The following is a 23,294-nucleotide window of genomic DNA, read 5'->3' as shown; positions in this document are numbered from 1 at the left end:
TTTATTTTTAAATAAAAAATGGCAAAAGGCTTATACATTTCTCCAAAGAAGGTATACAAATGGCCAATAAGTACATGCAAAGATGTTCAACATTACGGAAATGCAAGTAAAACTAAAACAAGATATCACCTCACACCCATCAGAATGGCCACTATCAAAAAGCACAGAAGACTTACTTCCAGCCAAGGTGGAGGCATAGACAGACATGTTGCGTCTCCCTCCACAACTAAGAAGGAATACAACTACCTCAAAACTAGAAACAACCAGAAGTTCCAGAAAACCAAACGGCATGAAAGTCCAGCAAACAAAGATATAAAGAAGAAATACTCATCCAGGGAGGCAGGAGGGGAGGAACCAGAGCAGAGAGGACGTGCTGTGGTGGCGGCAGCGGCCAGTCAGCAGAAAGCGCAGTCACATGTTTTAAAAAGTCAGGAGGGACACATGGGGAGCTTTCCCAGCTCCTCACCGGACCTCACAGCTAACGGTCCCAGCACGCGGGAAAATCAAGCCTCATTGCTTCTGACTGTGCAGACCAGTGGGGATGGGGATGGAGGCAGAAACTGCCGGTCTTAGCAGAGTCCACTTGTTTAAAGGGACCCCATGGTCCTAGAACGTCCGCAGACCCACCCACTCTGGGAATAATGGCCAGGGAAGTAGCTAGAGGGGGACCAGTCCAGTGTGGAAGTGGGAGAGGTGCCTGGAAAGGGGCAAGTGCTGGACAGGTGGCATTGTTCCCTCTCGGACCCCTCCCCCACATACAGAGCCACAACGTGGTGAAATAGGCCGCCCTGTACTGACGAATCCCTAAAGCTCCGCCCCTTACAATGTAACAGGAGTGACAGCTCTACCTGGGACGTGGAGGCAAACAAACACAGGAGCCTATTAAGATGAGGAGACAGAGAAGTATGGCCCAAAACATGAAACAGATCAAGGTTCCAGTGGGATAACTAAGCGACAAGGAGATAGCCAACCTAACAGATGAGGAGATAGACAATGTAACGGATGCAGAATTCAAAACACTGGTAATAAAGATGCTCACAGGCTTGACAGATATGCTTGAATACAGCAAATGCATAAGAGAATAAGTGAAGGTTATGCTAAGTAAAACAAAGGAAAATCCACAACAAAACCATGGTGAAGGGAAGGAAACCAGGGTTCAAATCAATGATTTGGAACATAAGGAAGAAAAAAACAGTCAACCAGTGCAGAATGAGGAGGTAAGAATTTTTTTAAATGAGGAAAACTTCCCAAATTTTGGGAAGGAGATGGCCATACAGGTCCAGGAAGCACTGAGGGTCCCGGGCAAGCTGGACCCAGAGGGGTCCACACCAGGATGCATCATGATTGAGATGCCAAAGGTGAAAGATAAAGACAGAATCCTGGGGACAGCAAGAGAGAGGCGGAGAGTTGTCTATAGGGGGTGCCTATAGGACTAGCAGCTGATTCCTCAGAGAACACTTTGCAGACAGGAAGGGACTGGCAAGAAGTATTCAAGGTCATGAAAGGCAACCTGCAACCAGGATTACTCTATCCAGCAAAAGCTATCATTTGGAATGGAAGGGCAGATGAAATGCTTCCCATGCAAGGTGAAGCTAAAGGTGCTCATCATCACCAAGCCATTATTATATGAAATGTCAAAGAGACTTACTTAAGAAAAATAAGATCAAAACTATGAACACTAAAATAACAACAAACTCACAACTGAATCTAAAAAACAAAAACAAAATCCAACTAAGCAAACCAGAATAGGAACAGAATCATACGTATGGAAATCATTGGGAGGGTCATCAGCTGGAAGGGGGGAGGGGGGAAAATGGGGAAATGGTGCAGGGACTAAGAAGCATAATCGATTGGTACAAAATAGACAGGGAGATGTTAAGAATAATATAGGAAAGGGTGAAGCCAAAGAACTTATATGCACAACCCATGGACATGAACTAAGGGGGATGAGATTCCTGGAGGGAAGGGGGGTACTGGGAAGAGGGGAGCAAAGGGGAAAAAAATTGGAACTACTGTAACAACATAATCAATAAAATAAACTTAAAAAAAGCATAGAAAATAACAAGTGTTTGGTGAGGATGCAGAGAAATTGAAATCCTTGTGTACTGTTGGTGGGCACATAAAATAATAGAGCCATTATGACAAACATTATAGAGGTTCCTCAAAAAATAAAAATAATGTTACCATATCATCCAACAATCTCACTTTTGGGTATATATACCCAAAAGAATTAAAACTAGGATGTCATAGAGATATTTGCACACCTTTTGTTCATAGCAGCTTTATCCATAATAGTCAATAAGTGGAAGCAATGTAAGTGTACATCAACAGATGAATGAATAAAATGTGGTATATACATAAAATGGAATATTATGCAGCCATAAAACAGGAAACCCTGTCATAAGCTACAACATGAGTGAACCTCAAGGACATTATGCTGAGCAAAATAAGCCAATCACAAAAGGACAAATATTGTATTATTCAACTCATATGAAATATCTAAAGTAGTCAAAACCATAGAGAGTAGAAAGGTGGTTGTCACATGGTGGGGGAGGGGAATTGCTATTTAATGGGTATAGAGTTTCAGTGTTATTAGATGAAAGAACTAGAGATTTGTTGTACAACAATGTGAATATATTTAACACTGTTAACCTGTACATTTTTAAAGGGTTGATGATAAATTTAATGTTATGTGTTTTTACCACAATAAAAAAGAAAAAAAGTAGCTGCCACATGGAGTTGTTCTGAGGATAAATTAAGATGATGAAGCATTTATTTTTAAGTATATTTTATTGATTATGCTGTTACAGTTGTCCCAATTTTCCCCTCATTACCACCCTCTGCCCGGTACCCCACTTCCCTCCAGCACTCCCCCGTTTTAGTTCATGTCCATGGGTCCTGCATCTAAGTTCTTAGGCTTCTCCATTTCCTATACTATTCTTAACATCTCCCTGTCTACTTTGTTCCTATCAATTATGCTTCTAAATCCCTGCACCATTTCCCCCATTCTCCCATTTCCCCTTCCCAGCTGATAACCTACCCAATGATTTCCATACCTATGATTCTGTTCCTGTTCTGGTTGTTTGTGTAGTTTACTTTTGTTTTTGTTTTTTAGATTCAGTTGTTGATAGGTGTGAGTTTGTTGTCATTTTACTGTTCATAGTTTTGATCTTCTTTTTCTTAAGTAAGTCCCTTTAACATTTCCTGTAATAATGGCTCAGTGATTATGAATTCCTTTAGCTTTAGCTTTTCTGGAAAGTACTTCATCTGCCCTTCCATTCTAAATGAAAGCTTTGCTGGATCTTGGTTGTAGGTCCTTGCTCTTCATCACTTTTACTACTTCTTGCCAGTCCCTTCTTGTCTGCAAAGTTTCTTTTGAGAAATCAGCTGACAGTCTTATGGGAAGTCCTTTGTAGGTAACTGCTTTTCTCTTGCTGCTTTTAAGATTCTCTCTTTATCTTTATTTAACCTTTGACATTTTAATTATTATGTGTCTTGGTGTGATCCTCTTTCAGTCCAACTTGTTTAGGACCCTCTGTGATCCCTGGACTTGTATGTCTATTTTCTTCACCAAATTTGGAAAGTTTTCTTCCATTATTTTTTCAAATACATTTTCAATTTCTTACTTCTTCCTCTTTTCCTTCTGGCACCCCTATGATTCAGATATTGATACATTTAAAGTTGTCCCAGAGGTTCCTAAGCCTACCCTTGTTTTTTGTTGTTGTTGTGGTTGTTTTGTTTTGTTGTTTTTTAAATTTTATTTATTTACTTTTAGAGAGGGGAAGGAAGGGAGAGAAACCTTGATGTGTAGCTGCCTCTCATACACTCCCAGCTGGGGACCTGGCCCACAGCCCAGGCATGTGCCTTGACTGGGAATCGAACCAGTGACTTTTCGGTCCACAGGCCAGCACTCAGTTCACTGAGTCACACCAGTTAGGGCCGTCATCATTTGTTTTTTGGGTGTTTTTGTTTGTTTGTTTTGCATTCTTGTTTCTTCTTTCTGTTCTGCTTGAGTGTTTATTTCTTCCTTTTGTTCCAAATTGTTGATTTGAATCCAAGCTTCCTTCCATCACTGTTGATTCCCTGTATATTTTTATTTCATTTTGTGTATTCTTCATTTCTTCCTTTTTTTGCTGTCCTCTATGAGTTCTCTGAGCATCCTTATCACCAGTGTTTTGAACCCTGCATCTGATAGGTTCGCTATCTCCATCTCATTTAGCTCTTTTTCTGGAGTTTTGTTCTGTTCTTTCATTTGGGCCATATTTCTTTTTCTCTTCAATTTGGCAGACACCCTGTGTTTGTTTCTGTGTATTAGATATAGCTTCTTTTATTCCCTGTCTTAGTAGCATAGCCTATGTAGGAAAGGTACCTGTAAACTGTGTGGGGCATAGCCTTAGGTAAAATTGTCAAGGCAGGACCACCTGCTTCACTGCTTTCTGGCTCTGTGGTGAGGTGCTCAGAGAGGGGACAATGCTGCTGCCTGGCTTTTGGCAATTTGCCCCACACTTGCCCCATTTCACCAGTCACTTCACCCTGTTCCTGTATGGGATTGGTGCCCTTCCAGTTGCTGCCCTGGGGTTTGCATATGTTCTAAGAGCATGCAGGCCCTTTAAGCAGTGAAAATCCAACAGTTTCTTCCACTGCCCCAACCCCCACTGGTTTTTACAGCCAGAGGTAATGGAGATTTATCTTCCCAATGCTGTAACCCTGGGCTGTGCAGTCTGGCCTGGGTCTGGGATCGCTTGCTCCCATGGTATCCCTCCCCTGAATGCAGGACCATCCATTCTGCAGCCCCTGCTGCAGCTTGCCTGAACAACACCGCCCCCTTCCCCCTCTCCACAATTCCAGCTCTCCTACATGTCTGGATGAATGTGGCTTCTTTAAACCCTTGGTTGTTGGATTTTCATATAGCTCAAATTTCTGATGGTTCTGGTTGTTATATGATCTGGTTGCAATTCTTTCTATGGTTGCGTGAGGAGGCTAAGTGTGTCTACCTATGCCTCCATCTTTTCCAGAAGTCTAAGATGATAAAGCATTTAGCACAATGCCTACCATATATTGAACACTCAAGAATATTTGCTGTTAAAAATAGCCCTTGGTATCCCCTACCTATAAAACCATATCAGGTTATTGTGTTTTTTAGTTAATTAAGCACTGATTTAAAGATAAATTCCAGGCCTTATAACCCCCAATTAAATTTATCTTACATCTCCTCTTGAGGTCCAATTATTAGGTTGGTGAGCTCTGCTTTGGAATGCTGATTAATTGCTTTATAGTTTTCCAGAATCTCTCATCTCAATGTTTTCTTTTATTAAAGCCACCATCACTAAAACAGCACGCCACTTACAGACACACACAGGAGCACACATCATGCCCTCTTCAAGGGTTCCAATATTCCCAACTCCAATAATAAGGTCTAAAAATCTCCATGGTTAGAAACTTTTTTAAGCTGATGGGAACCGAAGTCACAATAAAAAAACAAAACCCTTCATATTTTTAAACTTAGTAAAAATAATCTCCTATGGCACACTATATTATTTCTCACAATCTGCTAATAACAATATAGTATACATACTATAAAATCTATTGAATGACAGTGTAGTAGTGAGCAATGCACAATTAATTTGTATTTCCTATCCTTGGCTTGCAAGAAGTCCTTTTTATCTACAAAGATATGTTGTTGCTGGGTCTTTTCCATCTAAACATTCAGTGCTTTCTGATTACATGACCTAGAAATTTCTATTTCCAGTTTCAAGATACAAAAAACACAAGATAACAGAGTAGTTTGGATGCTTAAGATGAAAAATGTTTAGAGTATCACCATGGACCATTTTTTGCAGAATAATTCCTTGTTGTGGGTTTGTTCTGTGCACTGTAAGATGTTTAGCAACAACACTGGCCAAAACACCACTAAACAACAGTAGGCCCTCTCCAAGTTGTGACAATCAGAACTGACCCCAGACAGTACCAGGTGTGTCCCCTGGGGGCAGGAGGAATCACCCTAAATTGAGAACCATTGTTTCGAATGACCTGTAACCTATGCAGTTTTTCATATGGAACTGAGATTCAGAAAACACAGCATGTGAGTACTGTGAATGGTTTAGCAGGAGGAGAACTAGGCAGCTATGGAATCCCTCTTCTTCTTTTAGAACAAGGAGAGGTGGAAAAAGCTGCATGAGAACACTGGCTCCTGCAGGACAACCCAACACAGCAGAACACAGCAACATGGACCCACAGTCTTTATTTCCGAACATCCCAGTCTCTTCCCCCCTCAAAAAAACAATTGAACAATCCAAACAGCCAGGTATGTTTCTTCACCTTCATTTGTCTCTGAAGACTTCTTCCCTAAAATGCCTACTCTAAAATCCACTTTGCCTCAATTTTTCTTCTCCAAAATCCCTATTTCTTCTTTCTAAAATTATGCCAAGATGGAAAACTTGCAATTTCCTCACACCTGAAAAAAGTTCTCATAATTTATATGCAGTCACACATCAATCAACACATGCTAGAACACTGTAGAGGCTAAGATAGTGACTCTACCATCCAAGGACTTGGAGTTTTCCAAATTTCATTTATATATTAATAATTTTTTAATACAGATTGATTTATAATGTATAAATCAGTTCAGATGCAAACAAGTTAGCTAGCTATGAGTTTGGTAAATCCTTTAATCTTTTTTTTTACCATCATAACCATTGTTAAGTGTATAATTTGATAGTATTAGGTATAGTCACATTATTGTGCAACAAGTCTCCACAACTTTTCATCAAACAAACCGAAACTCTGTACCTATAGAACACTGACTCCCCTGCCCCTGGTAACCACTATTTTATTCTGTTTCTATGAACTTGATTATTCTGGGTACCTCATACAAGTGCAAGGATTCAGTATTTTTCCTGTCTTCTTGCACTTAGCACAATGTCCTCAAAGTTCATCCATGTTGCAGATAAAGATGTCAGAATTTCTTTCCTTTTTAGGCTGAATAATATCCCATATATGTATATGCCACATTTCTTTATCCATTCATCCATTGACAGACACTTGTGTTGCTTCCACTTCTTGGCTATTGTGAATAATACTGCTATAAACATGGGTGTGCAAGTATCTCTTGGGGACCCTGCTTTCAAATCTTTTGGATACCTTAAAGTGGGATTCCTGGATCACATGATAATTCTATCTGTAATTTATTGAAGAACTGCCATACTGTCATCCACAGCATAAATCCTTTAATCTTTTGCAGTCTGGGTTTCCTCACAAGTCAAATGATCATTTTAAAAATGGGGCTGAATGAGATGATCTCTAGGACACGTACTGACTAGACCATTACTACTGGAAAGAATTCAGCCAACCAGGCCAGCTCAGCCCCTTTTCTGCCTAATAATCCTTTGCCAAGGAAAAACTTCTGATCCCCAGCCTGCAAAATCATTTCCAATACATTCACAACACTCCCAATTCACTGCTGAAATTCCTAGGTTGTTTAAAAGGAAAAAAGCAGAGCCAAACACATGGGTTTGTCTGCTTTTCCTTCACCAAGAGGCCTCATGAGGTGAGCTTACCTGGGGTTGCAGAGCTCACAGACTTACCTCTGACATGCAGAGATCACCACCAGAAACTCTGCAGCACAGAGCCTTCGGGGTGGTAAGAGGAGAAAAGAAAGTGGTGTTTCCTTTGGTTCATGTCAAAATGAATGCCATTGGTCCGAGGCCACTTTCTCTCACTGAACTCAGCAGTGATCATGATGTCACACAACTGTGACATTCAAAAAAGTAGCCGCAGCTTATGAAACACCTCAAATGGACATTTTGCCTCTGCAAATGCAATCAGAGGTGCTGGGGTTCTTCCTGATGAAGTAAAACTTTGATCAGCAGCTGGTTTTGCCAACAGTGGCTCCGACCCCAGCCCAAGGGAGATGTCCCACTCATCCAAAGAGTCAAACATCTGTGATCTTTGGACTCTTGCCACCCAAAACATGGCCATTGGACCAGCAGCACGGGCCTCGCCTGGGAGCATATTAGAAATGCAGGATTCCAGGCCCCACCTCAGAAGGACAGGGGCAGAATCTGCATTTTGAAAAGATGCGCGGGATACACCCACACATTTAATGTTTCAGAGGGACTGTCTGGAACCACATGGATAACAGAACTCATAGCAATGTGAAAAACATATCATAAATACCACCAACATGACTGTTTGCTGTTATTTGCAGTGGGCTGAACACACTAATGTGAACCCCGCCATCTTTTCCACAATGAAGCAGTAAACCCTTACAATTTTCAGTTAGAATTTAAAGTTTGTTTATCAGCATTTTGGACCAAGTAGTTTGTTTCACAGGTGAAGGTGAGCCTCAGGCAACTGCTATATCCAGTAATTGCTATGCCCATTCTGACACAGATTAACTGTCCCAGGCACATGGAAAACTCACTACAGTCTAACGTACAGCTGCCACAGGCCCCTCAGTGCTGTGTCCATTCTAGCTACTTCTCCATGTGTCCGGGGTCATCGTCTCAAATCCCTCCATCACCATTCTTCCTCATGTGCACTTTCAGTGGAGATTATTTTATTTATTTATCCATGATTTGTACAGATCCTGCTTCCCAAAAGGATTCTATGTGGCTTACAAAGATAAACACATTGTAAACAAGACGAGCAAAATTAAGTTTTAAAAGATTTTTTAAAAAACAGCTAGAAGTCTTAGGGGATGATTCACGGACCCACTCTTGCTGTTTCTTGGCTCTCCACCCAACCCCCTTGCTGTTCCTGCCAGGAAGGGAGAAGAGAATCCATGTAATTGATGGACTTGAAAATAAACTGTGATGCTCAGCTCGACTCCTCCTTTTGCCTCTTGTAGAGGAGTAGGCACATGGAAATAAAAATCCTGCCCTGTTTCTTCTTGGCATATGTCTGACCTACGTACCACAGCCTAGCCCACGCAGGAGACCCAGGGCTGGCACACTGGGGAGGTGTAGCATTGCCTTGGATGGATGGGTGAGTCTATTTAATGCTGGGGTTATTAGGAAGTCCACTTGCACAAGTATATGAGCTACACTCTTCAACCTCACTTCTATCACAGTTTAATTCCCTTGATTCATTTCTCAACTCAGAACTCAAGTGAGAGGAAAGGGTGCTCATTATTGGGCCCTTAGAAAATCCCACAAAAAAAGATCAGGAAAACTAATGCCACAAGCCACTCAGATTAGAAAATAAAAAGCCTGAATTTTCTGGCTATTGAGGCAAAAGAGAAAACACGACCAGTGGCACAGATACAACTAGAGGGTACTCAGTACTCACACTACCCTTATTTCCCTTGCCTTCTTCTCCCATAGAGACTGGAAAATCTAAAGCTTGCCTTCCTCAAAATCATGTTAGCCAGAAAAGGCTAGGGGACTCCATTCTGGTCCATGGGACAACCTTGATATTAAGTGGGCACAGTGGTGAAATTGGGGATACACAGAGCCTTCAAACTTCAAAGGAGCTTTGAAGGGGCCCAAATACATGTTACAAAAATGTTCAAACATTAAAGAAAGGTGGTCAGTCATCAATGGCTGGCATGTAGAAAGTTCTGGTTACAAATCTTGGATTATCAGAAAGTTCAATTAATCAGAATGTAACACTGCTGCAACACTGATCCAGATTTTCCTGTACAATGATTCTAAGGACTGATTTCCTACAAATGTTTCTTGCCTTTTTTCCAATTATAAAAAGATATTTTTATGGGTTTTCAGACTCAGAGTAAAATCTCTCTTGCTCCCTTCACTGCCCGCACTCTAAGATGAATCTGAATGCTTGCACACACAAAATCCCATTTAGTCCACAAAATATTACAGTAAGGAAACAAATGTAATAATCCTCATGTAGAAAGAGAGGCTGGGAGGGGTTAAGGGATTGGTCTGAAGTCTCACAACTAGACATTGGCAAAGCCAGACTGCAATACAGCTCTCTGCCTCCTCCAGTGCTCTTTCTAAGGCACTGTGCCTATTCCAACTCTTCTCTGGGGTGTGAAGTCAGGGCGGACACACCAGGGAGGTGTGTCCCCACACTACTTGGCCAGTGGCCAGCCCATGCTAATCATCACTTATCCTGAATATCACCCAGTCGAAGTTGAAGCTTTCTATTCTAGAAATGCATCTTTTTTTTTTTTCCTTTTCCCACCTGGTTAGCCACTCTTAATTCATGAATTTCTTGTCCCCAGACAATCACAGTTTCTCTCTCCTTGAGATACAATTACAAATCATGGTGTCATTGCTAACCTTACCTCTTAATACCTACAAAGCTTTCTCTGTGCTCTAGGTCAACACTAAACCTCTCTCAATGCTGAAGGAGTTTGGTATTTAGTGGGTATAAAGGCTGCTGTATCTCATCTATAACCACATCCTTCTACAGTTAAAGCTGCCAGAACGTTAATATTGCGCTTGCAAAAGATTAAGATATACATTTACACTCCATTTCAATGGTTTTAACATCAATTGGTATATTTGTTTCTGCCTGTAATTACTAACCTGCTACCTGTTTTTTTTTTCCTTCTGTGGTTGTAATGAGAAGTTAGAAAGACTGACAAAAAGGTTAAGAAAAAGGTAGGTAGTGAAAAGGATAATCTAGAAGAACTTTGTGAAAAGTACCAAAGATATTTAACTAGTTGTTTATTAGGAAAAAAATTTCCACATCAGAATAGGTTCTAAGAATATAGTAATCCCTCCCATTTGAATCTGTACAGAAGTAATCTATAAAGCCTACTTCTTAAAGGATTTCAAAAATGATCTTGTTTTGTTGACTTCAGGCCAGTCCTGCATCCTCGGCACCATTGTGAGAACTCCGCTGCACATGGCATGACCTTTGGTTTCAGTTGGCTGTCTGAGCCTCTTGCAAAAAGACATGCATCATGGAGGGAAGCTCAAGGGCTCTGGGGTTAGACAGGAATGGGTTTGAAGCCCAGAAGCAATCACTGAAACTCCCTGAGCCTCAGTTTCCTCGTGCATAAAATAGGGAAGTCAATTCCCATATCATAAGGCCATTGGGAACCCTACATAAAGCAATCCATGGAAGATTCTTGGAACTCAAACCACTGGAGCTTTCACTGAGATCCTTTTAATATGAAGCAGAATTCTCATGAGTTTCCTACGGCAATCATCAAAATATTTTCCAAAAAAAATATTATTAGTCAATATCTAAAAAAGAGGAGGGGGAGGAGCAGGAGGAGAAGAACAGAAGGAGGAGGGAAAGGTGAGGGCAAAAAGCAAACACTGTTTGCATAATTTTCTTCCCCTTGCATGTGTTCACACCCCTACCTTCAATTGTCAGTATTTCTTCATTACTCTGAAAGCTCTTCAGGTGCTGGAACTAGGTCTCATTTTTGGTCTTCCCAAAAGTAGCACAGTGTCCAGCACAGAATAAGGGCTCAACATGCACTTGCTGTTTTTCTTCTTAATGGGCAAACCACTACCAGAAAAGTTAACTTTTGGGGTTCTTATTGTGTAGGACTCTGCTTGCATTTTTTGATGAAAGAAATTTGTGTCACTGATACCCAGAAGTGGGGTAGAAGGGAGAGCCAAGTTTCCAAAGTAAATAGAAGCAAAGATCAGCAAGAATATGGAGGTAGGTTCACAGAGTCAAAGTATTACTCTGGAGATTACTTATTATTTCAGAGGGAAAAATGTATCTTTACAATGGAAAGACCTGGCAATCACCCAGTCAACCAAGTGATTAAACTTTGCATCATCAATGAATGGGCAGGTGCATGTAACATAAAACACACAGCATTGGCCATGAAGTAGTCCGTTCAAAAATGTTTTGTCTGAGTCTAATCAAATCTTTTTACTGAACTTACAGCATACAAGAAATAAATGGAATGGACAAATAAGGTAAGTGACACCATGAGGAAATAACCAGATAAATCTAGAATGTGGAACACTCCACAAATCAACCAGCCTTGTTCCTTCAAAAGCCTATGTGATGGGAAAATAAAAAAGTTGAGGCACTCCCTATGCTAGATTATAAGATGTTAATGAGCCTAATGCAATGTATGAGTGAATCTTGATTAACTCCTGGCTTGACAGATATATATATACATAGAGAGAGAGAAATAAATTGATTGATATATAGATATATTTATATATATATTTGGCCCTTGGCTGGTTTGGCTCAGTGGATTGAGCGTCGGCCTGCAAGCTAAGTGTCGCTGATTCGATCTTCCAGTCAGGGCACATCAGAGAAGGAAAACTCTGACTCCAAAAAACCTCCGCTGCCTTGCGGCATACCTCTTCAGGGGCAAGGCTAAGGGAGTAAACCCCGACAGAAAATCCGGAGCCAGAGTCCCTAAGGCGGTTTGACGTTGTAGTCAACACCGGCAACTCCTGCGGCGCACCTGAAGCCAAGCTGTATTGACTCCGTCTTTCCCTTGGACCCTTCATCTGCGAAGAGAGGGGGGGTCTGCTGCATGGGCAACAGCAGACCCTCCATATCACCCTGCCCAGGCTCTGTAGCTTCAGCTTCACTGGAGAGGACACTCCAGCGTCATCGCAAGATGTCGATTCAACACGGGAGGAGACAGATACCGTGTCACTCCCAAGTCAGACTGCACAGCCATTCTCGGCGGTGCAGATAGACTCTTAAGAAGCTACACCATCGTCTCTCGAGACGGACGGCTGCCGACGACGATATATATATTCAAGGGCACAATTGAGGAAATTTGAATATGGAGTGGATACATGAGGATATTACAAAAACAATTATCAACTTGCTTAGGATGTTGAAACTCCTACAGTTATGTAAAAGAAAGTCCTTAACTCAACTTTTTCTTTGCTTAAAAATTCATCATAATAAATGTTAGAAAACATGCAGGCCAAGTAACAAACAAGATATTCCTCTCTTCCCTAAATGGAAATTTCTTTCTCTTTCATTTAATAACAAAAGTGAATTAGAAGACTCTTGAGTTAATGCATTTGGGCCAGTTACTGGGAACTATAAGTGGCTCAGATACCATCTCTAACAGATTCTGGGGACAGCAGGTGTACTGTGGAAAAGTAGAGCCCTCTTAATTGGGTATCATTTTCACTGTCCTTTGAAATCTTATTATTCCCACACCAAGGACCCTAGGAGCACATAGTTAATAAGTTGTTAAATGTGCCTGGTATTTGCTTATTTATCATTTTTGTATAAAGTAAAATCCTTTATCTTCTTTTTGTTGGACTCAAGTAGAGAAACAAATATCGCATCCAACATAACCGCTATTCATCCCTTCCCAAGGGTTCAAATCCATCCCTTAGAGCAGTGGTTCTCAACCTTCCTAATGCCACAACCCTTTAATACAGTTCCTCATGTTGTGGTGACCCCCCAACCATAAAATTATTTTCATTGCTACTTCATAACTGTAATTTTGCTACTGTTATGAATCGTAATGTAAATATCTGATATGCAGGATGTATTTTCATTGTTACAAATTGAACATAATTAAAGCATAGTGATTAATCACAAAAACAATATGTAATTATATATGTGTTTTCCGATGGTCTTAGGTGACCCCTGTGAAAGGGTTGTTGGACCCCCAAAGGGGTCGCGACCCACAGGTTGAGAACAGCTGTCTTAGAAATTCCGTTTTGGCCTTGCCCGGATAGCTCAGTTGATTAGAGCATCATCCCCAACACGCAAAGGTTGCAGGTTAGGTCTCTAGTCAAGCCACATACAAGAAGTAACCAATGAATGAATAAATAAGTTGAACAACAAATTGATCTCTCTCTCTCTCTCTCTCTCTCTCTCTCTCTCTCTCTCTCTCTCCCCTTCCCCTTCCCTCTCAAATCAACAAATAAAAAATTTAAAAATAAAGAAAGGAATAACTTCAGTTTTGAAGGGGTAGCTAGTACAGGGAGGTGCTGACAACCACACAGATTTCTAGAAGCTACATTTTCCTACCAGCTGCAATGGCTACCCAGCCTCACATGAGAACTCTGAACTTAACCCAAGCACCCCCATCCATAGGAGCTGACTCATGCAAGTCAACTCACCCAATCCAAGAACTACTGCTTTCCAGAAAATAATAAGGGATCCTGCCCCTGAGTCCATTTAATTGAGGGTCTTCAACCAGCAATAAAAACAGCTTTTAATAAACTTGACAACTTGTGGTGTTGCTTCTACATAAAGATAGCCTCGTCATATGATATCACTCAAGTTTGTTTGTTTAAATGATGCAGGATATGGAAGAAATGTAGGTATGGAGGCAATAAAGTATGTTTTATGTAGTCTGGGTACTTCACCACCTGAGCTGCTGGGGACAGGAAGAAGAGCCCTTCTAGAAGAACAGCTATCAGAAAGTAAACTTGATTAATTAGAGCTTTTCCAAAGATAGGTGGAGAGACAGAGACTACCTTATAGTTAGAATTTTTTATGACTTGGGAAAAAAGTATAAAGTGTGAGTCTGAAAACTAGTTCACAGCTCTCAACTTTTTGATTCTCTCAAACTTAAACATCCCATCCTAAAGCCAAAACATAAATAAACTAAAACTTAATGGTTATAGTACATATGTAGTACATTATATATAGATAAATATACATAAAATCTCCAAGAAAATGTGAAAGAAAGTGTTTCCTTTTGGGTTTTTGACTTTACACTCATTTGAGAGGACAGGAAAATCTTACCTAGGTACAAGGATGCATTTTCTTTCTTGACATTGTCATCTAAGTAGGTTGGTCCCAGGGTATAAATAGGTGTGGAACCCATTCCAATGAGAATCTGTGCACAAACGAATAAAGCCACATAGACCCAGTGACTATTTCCTCCCGAGTCCTTCCGGCAGGCGGGAGGCTCCAAAGTCCCTGTGGAGTTGCCATTCTGACAAAGGCCGTCATTGGAGGCCGAGGCATTCAGCTCTTGGATCTGGTAGGGAGGCGAGATGAAGTGAGGTAAGGCGAAGAGTACGGCCCCGATGGCGATGAGAAGTCCACCCACAGCCAGCCACAGGGGCCTACGACCCCGGCCACCAAAGTAACTGACAAACACCACCACCACCAGGCTTCCGATGTCAAAGCAGCTAACCAGAAGCCCTGACTCTGAACTCTTCAGACTGTAGCGCCTTTCAATGGTGGTGATGACACTGCTCAGGTACCCGGAGACCATTAACGCCTGGATGAAGGTCAGAAAGCACATGCAAACCAGGAAGCAACGCGAATCAGTGAGGACCACATAGAGGCACCTCCTCCCCTGAAGCGTGGCCAACGTGGAGGACACCGACATGGCTTTGCAGACGTCCACCCTGTGGCTGCAGTCCACGAGCCCCGCCATCTCTGCCGAAGTGGATGGGGCAGAGAGGCTGGGGGCCAATCTGCTCAGGCTTTGTTTCAACTCCTGGTGGCCCGGGGAATCTGTACAGCCTGGCTTGGCGCCCACACCAGTGGGGTTGAGATCGGGCCGACAGGAGGTGCTGTTCAGGGCAGGTAAACTCTTGGACCTAAAGGTCTCTGGTTCGCACTTCTGTTGGACAGCTCCTACTGTGGCCGGGGTTTCGAGCTGCTCTCCCACCTGGGGCTGTAGCCCTGTGCCTCCGTCCATGGCTCTTCGAATTCAGATTCGACCCTGATCGCATTCAAGGACTCCGGAGCTTTTCATCCACCGGCACTAAGGGCCGAAGCCAGGCCAACACAGTCGTGCCCACCAGTGACCAGGGCTGGGGGATACAGAGCCACGCAGCAGGACATCCTCACAAGCAGGATGGCACCCAGGGCATCCTGACCGAAGACGTGGCTCCGAGGCTCCGCAGCCTAGTGCCCCGGGGTGCAGGGGTCCTCGCGGTCCTGTGATGAGCTCTGCTCGGGGTCCACCTCCCGGAGGTAGCTTGCGGAAGGAGCCTTGAGCGTCCAGGGCGCATCCCCTCCGCCGCCGCTCGGCCGGCCGCCCGGAGTAAGAACGCCCGGTGCCCAGGGTTGGGGCATTTAGCGCCGATGCCCGTGCTGCATCCTGCCCGTCTGGTGGGGCCAGAGGCGAGCTGCTGTCGCTGCCTCGGACGCAAATATGCCAACCTGTAAAGCAAAGAAAGGACTGTCAGCGTAGGGCGTCTGCGGTCAGGGCTGGCGTCCCAGTGCCCCAGGGGCCAGCGCGGAATGACTCCGAAGGTCCCAAATGGGACTGAGGGCTTAGTGAGGAAGCGAAGCCCTGGAGGAGGAGGCGACTGCAGGCTGCAGCCTCTAGTGCAGGAACAATAAGCAGCAGGCAGTAGGCAGAGACCCTCCCTCATTGTCTACAGAGGACCTGCCCCTGCCCCGCCCCTTTTGCCTTTAAACAGTGCATCTGCTTTTATATGTTAATAATTATCAACCTGGCAGATCTGACTCAGAGGCAGTGTCTTTTATTTGAGTGAACTAATTGCAACCTTTTGGTACTCCTACTCCATTACTCAAAATAGAAAATGCCCGAAAGAACAAAGGAAAGTTTTTTTTTTAATAATAACAATGCATTCTCAGTCCCAATTTTCAAAAAAAGAAAAGGGGAAAGCTACGTGTGTAGAAATGTGTGTACACACTTGTGCTCAGACACATGTGGGACTGGATGTGAATCTTCAAAGCCCAAGGCAGCCGCTAAAAGGTCAACGTGCTTGTTTCTTTATTCCCAACACTAAAAATAACACCCCGCACGCGGAAGAACTATTCAATGACAAATACCAGGAGCGTTTGAGGCCACAGCCCACACCAAGTCTCAGCGCCCAGTGTCAAGCGAAACCGAAAATCAATTTGCCCTACGGATGGGTAGGGAAGCTACAACCAAACAAAGAAATGCGGACACTGGAGACCACGGAGCAGTCCTGCCATGACCAGGCCGGCAGAGAGGCATGCTATTTACATCAAGCGCACCCCGTGAGGGTGGGATGGGGGTGAGTGTGCGCACGCGCGCGCACACACACACCCACACCCACACCCACCGGCATGTATTTGTAGGAACCCCTCGCGCGATCCCACACCAGGTTGAATTCAGCGAGAGCCGAAAACAGGTGCGTCCCTGGGGTAAACCCCCGTCGGGGGACTCCCACTCCATTCCTCTAGCGGGGAGGGGGACAGGGGACGTGGTGCACCAGGTGGGAAAGAAAAGCAGGACTGCGCTGCATTGGGTTTTTCATTCTGCGGCGCGCTTTTGTGATGCTGCCCAGGAAAAAAAAAGGAGAGAGCAAGGGAAAGAGGCGGAGAGGCTGGGCGGACAGGGGCCGCCGCATCGGCGTCTCCCACGGCATTGCTGGCCAGACCCGCTCCCAGATTCCCCGCCAGCCAGTCTCTCACAGCCCGGACTTCCCCGCCGCCTACCCGCCCAGGAGCCTTCCCGGGAGAACCCCACCTGCGACCGCACGCCAAGCCTGGGAATCCCCACGAACACCCTTCCGCGCCGGGGGCTCTGGGGCCCCTGCCCAGGCAGGCATCCACAACTCAGCACAGACTCGGATGGACAGGGAGCTCTTGGAGCCGACTTGGAATCCCAGGGACACCTCCTGCGCGCGCGCACTCACACACACACAAAGCCCGCTCCGGAGACGACCGCGCGGAACAGCTCGCCGCGCTGTGGGGGCGCACGAGCCGCAGCTACTCACTCGTGAGTCTGTCGGTCAGTCTGGCTGGTTGAGAGTGCAACCGCTCGAGGCACAGACTGGGCCAGTGAGGGAGTAGTTGGAAGCTACCTGGGGAGGTAGCATCGGTCCAGCCACCGAGAAATTAGTGAATGAGACTGTGATTCAGGCTCAACTCTTCCCCCACGCCTCGCCTGTCACCCAAGCCTCTCTTCCTCTCCAAACTGACACCCGCGCACAGAGACGCGCCGGGAGCAGAGCAGCAGAGGGCGCAGGCGCGCGGGCGGCCACCCAGCCCAGCCCGAAGGCGGTGAGCCACCCAGCTGCCCTTCACCTGTGCGACAGGGAAGGGCGAGGAGCGCTGAAACCTCTAGGGAGCAGGTATCCCAAAAAGTCAGCTGCTGAGACAGAGAGTCTATTCTGAATAAAGAAAGTATCTCTGTTCATGGGCACTCACAATATCTCAGAGACCATAGTAGGTTCTTGGGACCAAAGATGATCAGGACAGGAGCACTCTACTAAAAAACCACGGTCTTGTGCAATACTCCTGTAAGTAGCCTAAAGCAACGCAGTCAATTCTATACAGGATGCTACTGGAGAGCCTAAAATCCATTAACATATTAGAGCTTCATTTCCAGGCAGAAGGCAGAATGCAGGGATGGGGCAGAGGACTGGACTGCGAGAGTGGCAGAGTAGAAAAGGTCAGCAAGGGCTTCAGAGATTCTGTACTGTCGGCACTAAAGGGCTAGTGGCATTCTGCCTCACTCACCAGAAAGCTGGTTCTGGCAGTGGTGGGTGAATCGAGGCCACACTGAGGGCACTGCAACAGGTTAGGAAGCAATCTCTGAGCAAAATGTGATGAGGCAGTAAATTACAGAGGAACTGGCTGAAGATGCACTGAGAAGTTAGAAGTGGCCAGACTTGGAAACAGAGGTCATCGTGCATGAGAAAACGGACCAATGCAGGATGTCTCTCAAGTTTAACACTTGGATGACTGGGTGGCTGAGGTCCAGTGAAAACACGAGGGGGAGAAACATGCTCCTGGGGGAAAGATGGTTCTCATTTTAGAGGTGTTGACTTTGAAATGCCTTTGGGACATCCAAGTGTACATGCCCCATAAACCATTTGATATATGACACACAGGTAGTTTGGACTAGGGACATGGATTAGGAGTCAACAGCCCAGAGCTGGCATGAGGTCAATAAGGAAGATCATGCAGACAGCAAACAGGATAGCTGAAAGAGTCCATGAGCTGTAACAAGTAGGAGGACCCTGTTAAAATTTAACAGAGGGAGATTGTTCTACAATTACTGCTGACTACTCTGGCTGTGTCCTGCAATTACTGTTGACTACACTGGCCCTCACTGCCATACCAAAGTCACTTCACTGGGCCTGGCCTTATGCAATGAGAGCATTGTCTTCACTTTACAGATATAATGAATGAAGTGTAGAGAGATTAAGTATCTTTTTAAAGGTGTACAGCTAATCTGCAGATGCTATGAACCCGTGTGCTCCTAAAGTCCACGCTCTTAGTCCTGACTCAATACTCTCTCCCTTACAATAGTGAAGCAGTTTGACTTTTCAGTGCATCTTATAGCTGCTAATGATCTCACTTTGCTTCAACAACCATTGTATCTACAGTTGACACTTAGAGAACATCCGGTGCCACTGTCCCCAGATCTCCATCGAACCTCACATTACTTTTCCACAAACAGGCAATGTGACTCCAGCAGCCACCCCACCCAGTGGGCAAAGATTTGTGGCACTTCTTCTACCTGAATACTGATCTGCATTTATTCAGGGTTCAAACAGAATCAATCCTTCGAAGCTCTTTGGCCCATTCTCTCATTTCAGCCCCAGCCCAGACATACAGTTGTTCTATATAGCAAATTCAGTCTGTTGTGTCAAGTGCCAGCAGAGGACTTCCTTGATGAAAAGTCAAATGGCTGTGTCCCAGAAACATTCTGTGTTTTCTCATGGTCAATTGCCATACTTATACTAAAAACAACTCTAAGAACATATAGATTTTTCTCTTTTTTTGCCACAAATAGAAAGATCATGATTTATAGACAGAATTTAAAAGGCTCAATTAGCTATTCATATAGGAAAGAAGAAGAATATATTTAGCAAGAGACATTTCTTCTGTTTTGTCTTTCATAGTTAAATATGACCTTGGAAAAGGCCAGGTGTGTCTCCATCAGCCCTAATCTTTGGATTCATAGAGTGGGGTTCTGCTACCCTCATGGTTTGTGCCACGTAAGAGAGTATGGCTCTCTAGAGCAAGGCACCTGCCTTGTCAGGTGTATTGGAAGAAGAAGCACATGACTGAAGACTCTTCAAATTTCCAGGCTTGCTTATGCTCCTTCTAAGTCATTAAAGAGTTAACTCACACTTAATTTAAGTTGCTTCTTTCCCAATCTTCATACAATAATGTGGTAACCATCCTGGCTGGTGTGGCTCAGTGGATTGAGTGCCAGCCTGCAATCCAAAGGGTTGACTGTTCGATTCCCAGTCAGGGCACATGCCTGGGTTGCAGGCCAGGTCCCCAGTTGGGGACATGCAAGAGGCAACCAATCGATGTATCTCCCACACATTGACATTTCTCTTCCTCTCTTTCTCTCCCTCTTCTCCTCTCTCCAAAAAATAAATAAAATCTTTTAAAAATAATAATAATAATATGGTAACTTTAGGAATTACCTAGGGCATTCAATGCGCTTAAAATCTAGCTGCTCTGGAAAATGGGACAGGAAAAGCAGAGGGAGCCTTTTCTCCATCCACTTCTCTTCTTCTTTAAATAGGGTTCACCTTTGAGTTCTCCCAGACACAAAAAGAACTGAGTTTTGGTCCAGAATATTTTATGGGCTTAAAATACAATATATAATTGCCTCAGCTATAACTGATTTAGGTATTACTTGTTTAAAAGGGAGCAAATTATATCTGTAAGGTAACCATTTTTTTAAATATAGAAATGCAAATATACTCACAGACTCAGAAGAGGTATCCAGATTATTAAGCTCTGTGACATATTTAAACTACATCTATATTTTTGATTTAAAAAAAAAAAAAAGTTTATGCTATAACTGATTTCCTCAATTTCTTTTTTTCTTTTTTGAATTTAATTTAATTGTAATTGAGATCTAATTGATACATAACATTGAATTAGTTTTCAGTATATGACATAATTATTTGATACATGTATATATTGAGAACTGGTCACCACAGTATGTGTACTTAACACCCATCACCATACATAGTTACAAGTTTTTTTCTTGTGATGAGAACTTTTTTTCTACTCTTAGCCACTTTCAAATATACAATACAATACTGTTAACTACAATAATTATAAACTCTTAACAGAACTTGGCATTTACACCTTTGCTTAGAAGTAAATTCCAAGCTAGATAAACAGAAGAGGAGCAGACCTGGCCCTGGGGTACCGTGGAAACAAACAGTCACTCCAGCCCTGTGGGTTGAGGTCCCTGCAAAAGTTAACAGTGTATGCTGACCAACTGTGTCAGCTTTAGCACTGCAAGTCCCACAGCCCAAGAAAGCACAGTCTTATGAACACTGAACACATGGTCACACTGTAAAGGAGCCAGACAGTTGGGCAGTGCGTTTGGGAAGCATGCAGGACAAGAAGACAAGACTATCAGTCAGGACCTTCTAGAAACTGCCACCTCCCTTAATAAAAGCAAGTCAGAAACTCCATGACTAGTAATGAAGAGAGAGTTTCCTGTGAATAGGAGACATTTGTCCCCAAAGATTCATTCACATTCCCTTAAAAGATGTTCAAAATTACAGTGCCACCTTTTCCTAGAAAAGGAAGGAGGAAGGGCAGGCAGGACAAGGAAGGAGGTAGGAAAGGCAATGGGCCTTGGGCCCTAAGCTTCTCTGCACAATCTTGGTGGAAATGCTAAGAACACAAGACTCTGACCATTCTTTTTGGGGGCCTTGTCTTAGGGTTGTGTTTACAGCCAACAGACTTGAGGAATGAGAGAACACTTTCCCCTGGAAGATGCAGGCTTGCTTTGGCTTGCTTCGGCTTGCTTCAGGGTACCTCCCAAACTCAGGGCTCCTGCAATGCAGTTTACCACTTGTGCAGGCAGCTCCAAGGGACTCTATGTCACACCGTGGGGCTTAGGGGGCATGGGGAACAGGAACAAAATCATACTGGCACTTTCTGCTGCTTTTGCCACAAGTAACAACATCCATTGTCTCTGACTCTCTCTCCCCATCATCCATAAACAGTAGGAGGCTAACTTGTTAGCTTGGATGCAGGGTAAAATCTAGACCCTACACAGTTCCTGATAGCTCCCACTCACTCCCCACCCCCCGTTTTAATATCGTAACCCAGATACTAGCTTCCCTCACACTCTACAATATCAGGGCCAAACCCAGAGCTTTTAAACAGATCCTTCCACAAGTCTAAAGGCTACTAAAGGAAAGGAAGTACAGGGGATAACACGAAACTGGGTTAGATGTGTTGGTTGCCACTCAGCATGCAGCCCTGAGCTTTCTATTCTTTCTTGAATGGCAGAGCCTGGACAGCGAAAAACAAACAAACTAAAACCAGAAAGAACTCATTTCCCAAACTGCCTTGCAGACCTGAATAAGAACTGATGCACTCTTTTGAGTTTTGGAGGGTGGAATATGGAACGGGCCACATCCTTTTGGCTGTCTTATGCCAGCAAGCAGGTCCTGGAGACATGGTATTTTTCTGTTTCAGTTTGCAGCTGTTCAGACTCCAGCTTCTGGGTGTTGAAAGGCAGTTGTAGCTTCGGATCTTTGAATCCAGCCAGAGCAGTGAAGGCCTTTGATTCCCTGCCCTCCAGACTGTGGCAGATGTACCAGCTTCTCTGGAAGGACAGATCTGCAGTGTTCTAAGAGTCATTCTGGCTGCCCAATCTAAAGACAATTTTATCCATCCGTTCCAGTACATAACTTTCACTAGTGACTCCCTTTCTGCCTAAAAGTCCAGAGTGATTTCTCTGTCCCACACCAGGCAAAGATCAACACACTAGATAGTTGGCCTGTAAATTATCACTCACTCATCCACAGTTTAGGGTCCTTCTATCTAGCTCTCAGCTGCCTCTCTGTAACAGAAGCCCCTTTGGGGATCTACCTCAGGAATGACCCAAATCCATCTGTAGATTTCTCAAAGTCTGGATCCAGAGAGCAAAGCCAAGAAGAAGCTGGAATTCTTCTCTCCATTCTACCTTGTGGATTTGCATTTCCTACTTAAGGATTTGCTAATTCCCTGACCTCAGGTTCCCATAAGTAAGTAAAGACTGGGTATTGGATCACTGTTGTTTTATGAGATGGAATCAGGTGACTTTAAATTGAAAAAATCTTAGGGATTAGGGGGGTGGGATGGGCATAGGAGGGCAAAGGGGGGGGGCAGGACAACTGTAATAGAATAACAATAAAAAAGAATCTTAGGGATTATTTTGTCCAAAATTCACAAACCTATGGCCAATCAAGCTGTGGGTGAAGCCCACGAATATGTATTTTATTTAGTTTTCAGAATTCGGTGCCAAAACTAATTTAAAACCTAGGAGATTTCAGAGGAAAAATCCAAGTTTCTAGATTCTTAAAATTGGGCATTTGTCACATTAGGTTCAAAGTCCTCTGTTACCTATCTGGCCAGTATAAGTCTCTATCAAGATCTCTTAATTTAGGTCAATTTCTATCATGACTTTCCCACCCCAGTCTTAAAGATGAAGAAACTGACACTCAAGGACGGTAAGTAACCTTCCCAAAGTT

The 23,294-nt window shown here is 43.7% G+C and overlaps 1 protein-coding gene across 1 annotated transcript in view; it reads right to left on the bottom strand.

Moving 5' to 3' along the window:
• Positions 1 to 17,840, bottom strand: part of SLCO5A1 (solute carrier organic anion transporter family member 5A1) — a 147,270-nt gene extending 129,430 nt beyond the window's left edge. Inside the window, 2 exon segments of the mRNA XM_090283591.1 lie at positions 14,626 to 16,002; positions 17,556 to 17,840. Of these exon segments, the coding sequence (XP_090139717.1) occupies positions 14,626 to 15,535 (910 nt within the window). The 5' untranslated portion in view covers positions 15,536 to 16,002; positions 17,556 to 17,840.
• Between the last annotated feature and the right edge of the window lie 5,454 nt (positions 17,841 to 23,294).

Source organism: Furipterus horrens, unplaced genomic scaffold, assembly GCF_987537825.1.
Source record: "Furipterus horrens unplaced genomic scaffold, mFurHor1.1.pri manual_scaffold_7, whole genome shotgun sequence".
Classification (NCBI taxonomy): domain Eukaryota; kingdom Metazoa; phylum Chordata; class Mammalia; order Chiroptera; family Furipteridae; genus Furipterus; species Furipterus horrens.
Note: the sequence above shows the minus strand (reverse complement) of the source record. Positions and strands in the feature narration are given on the sequence as shown.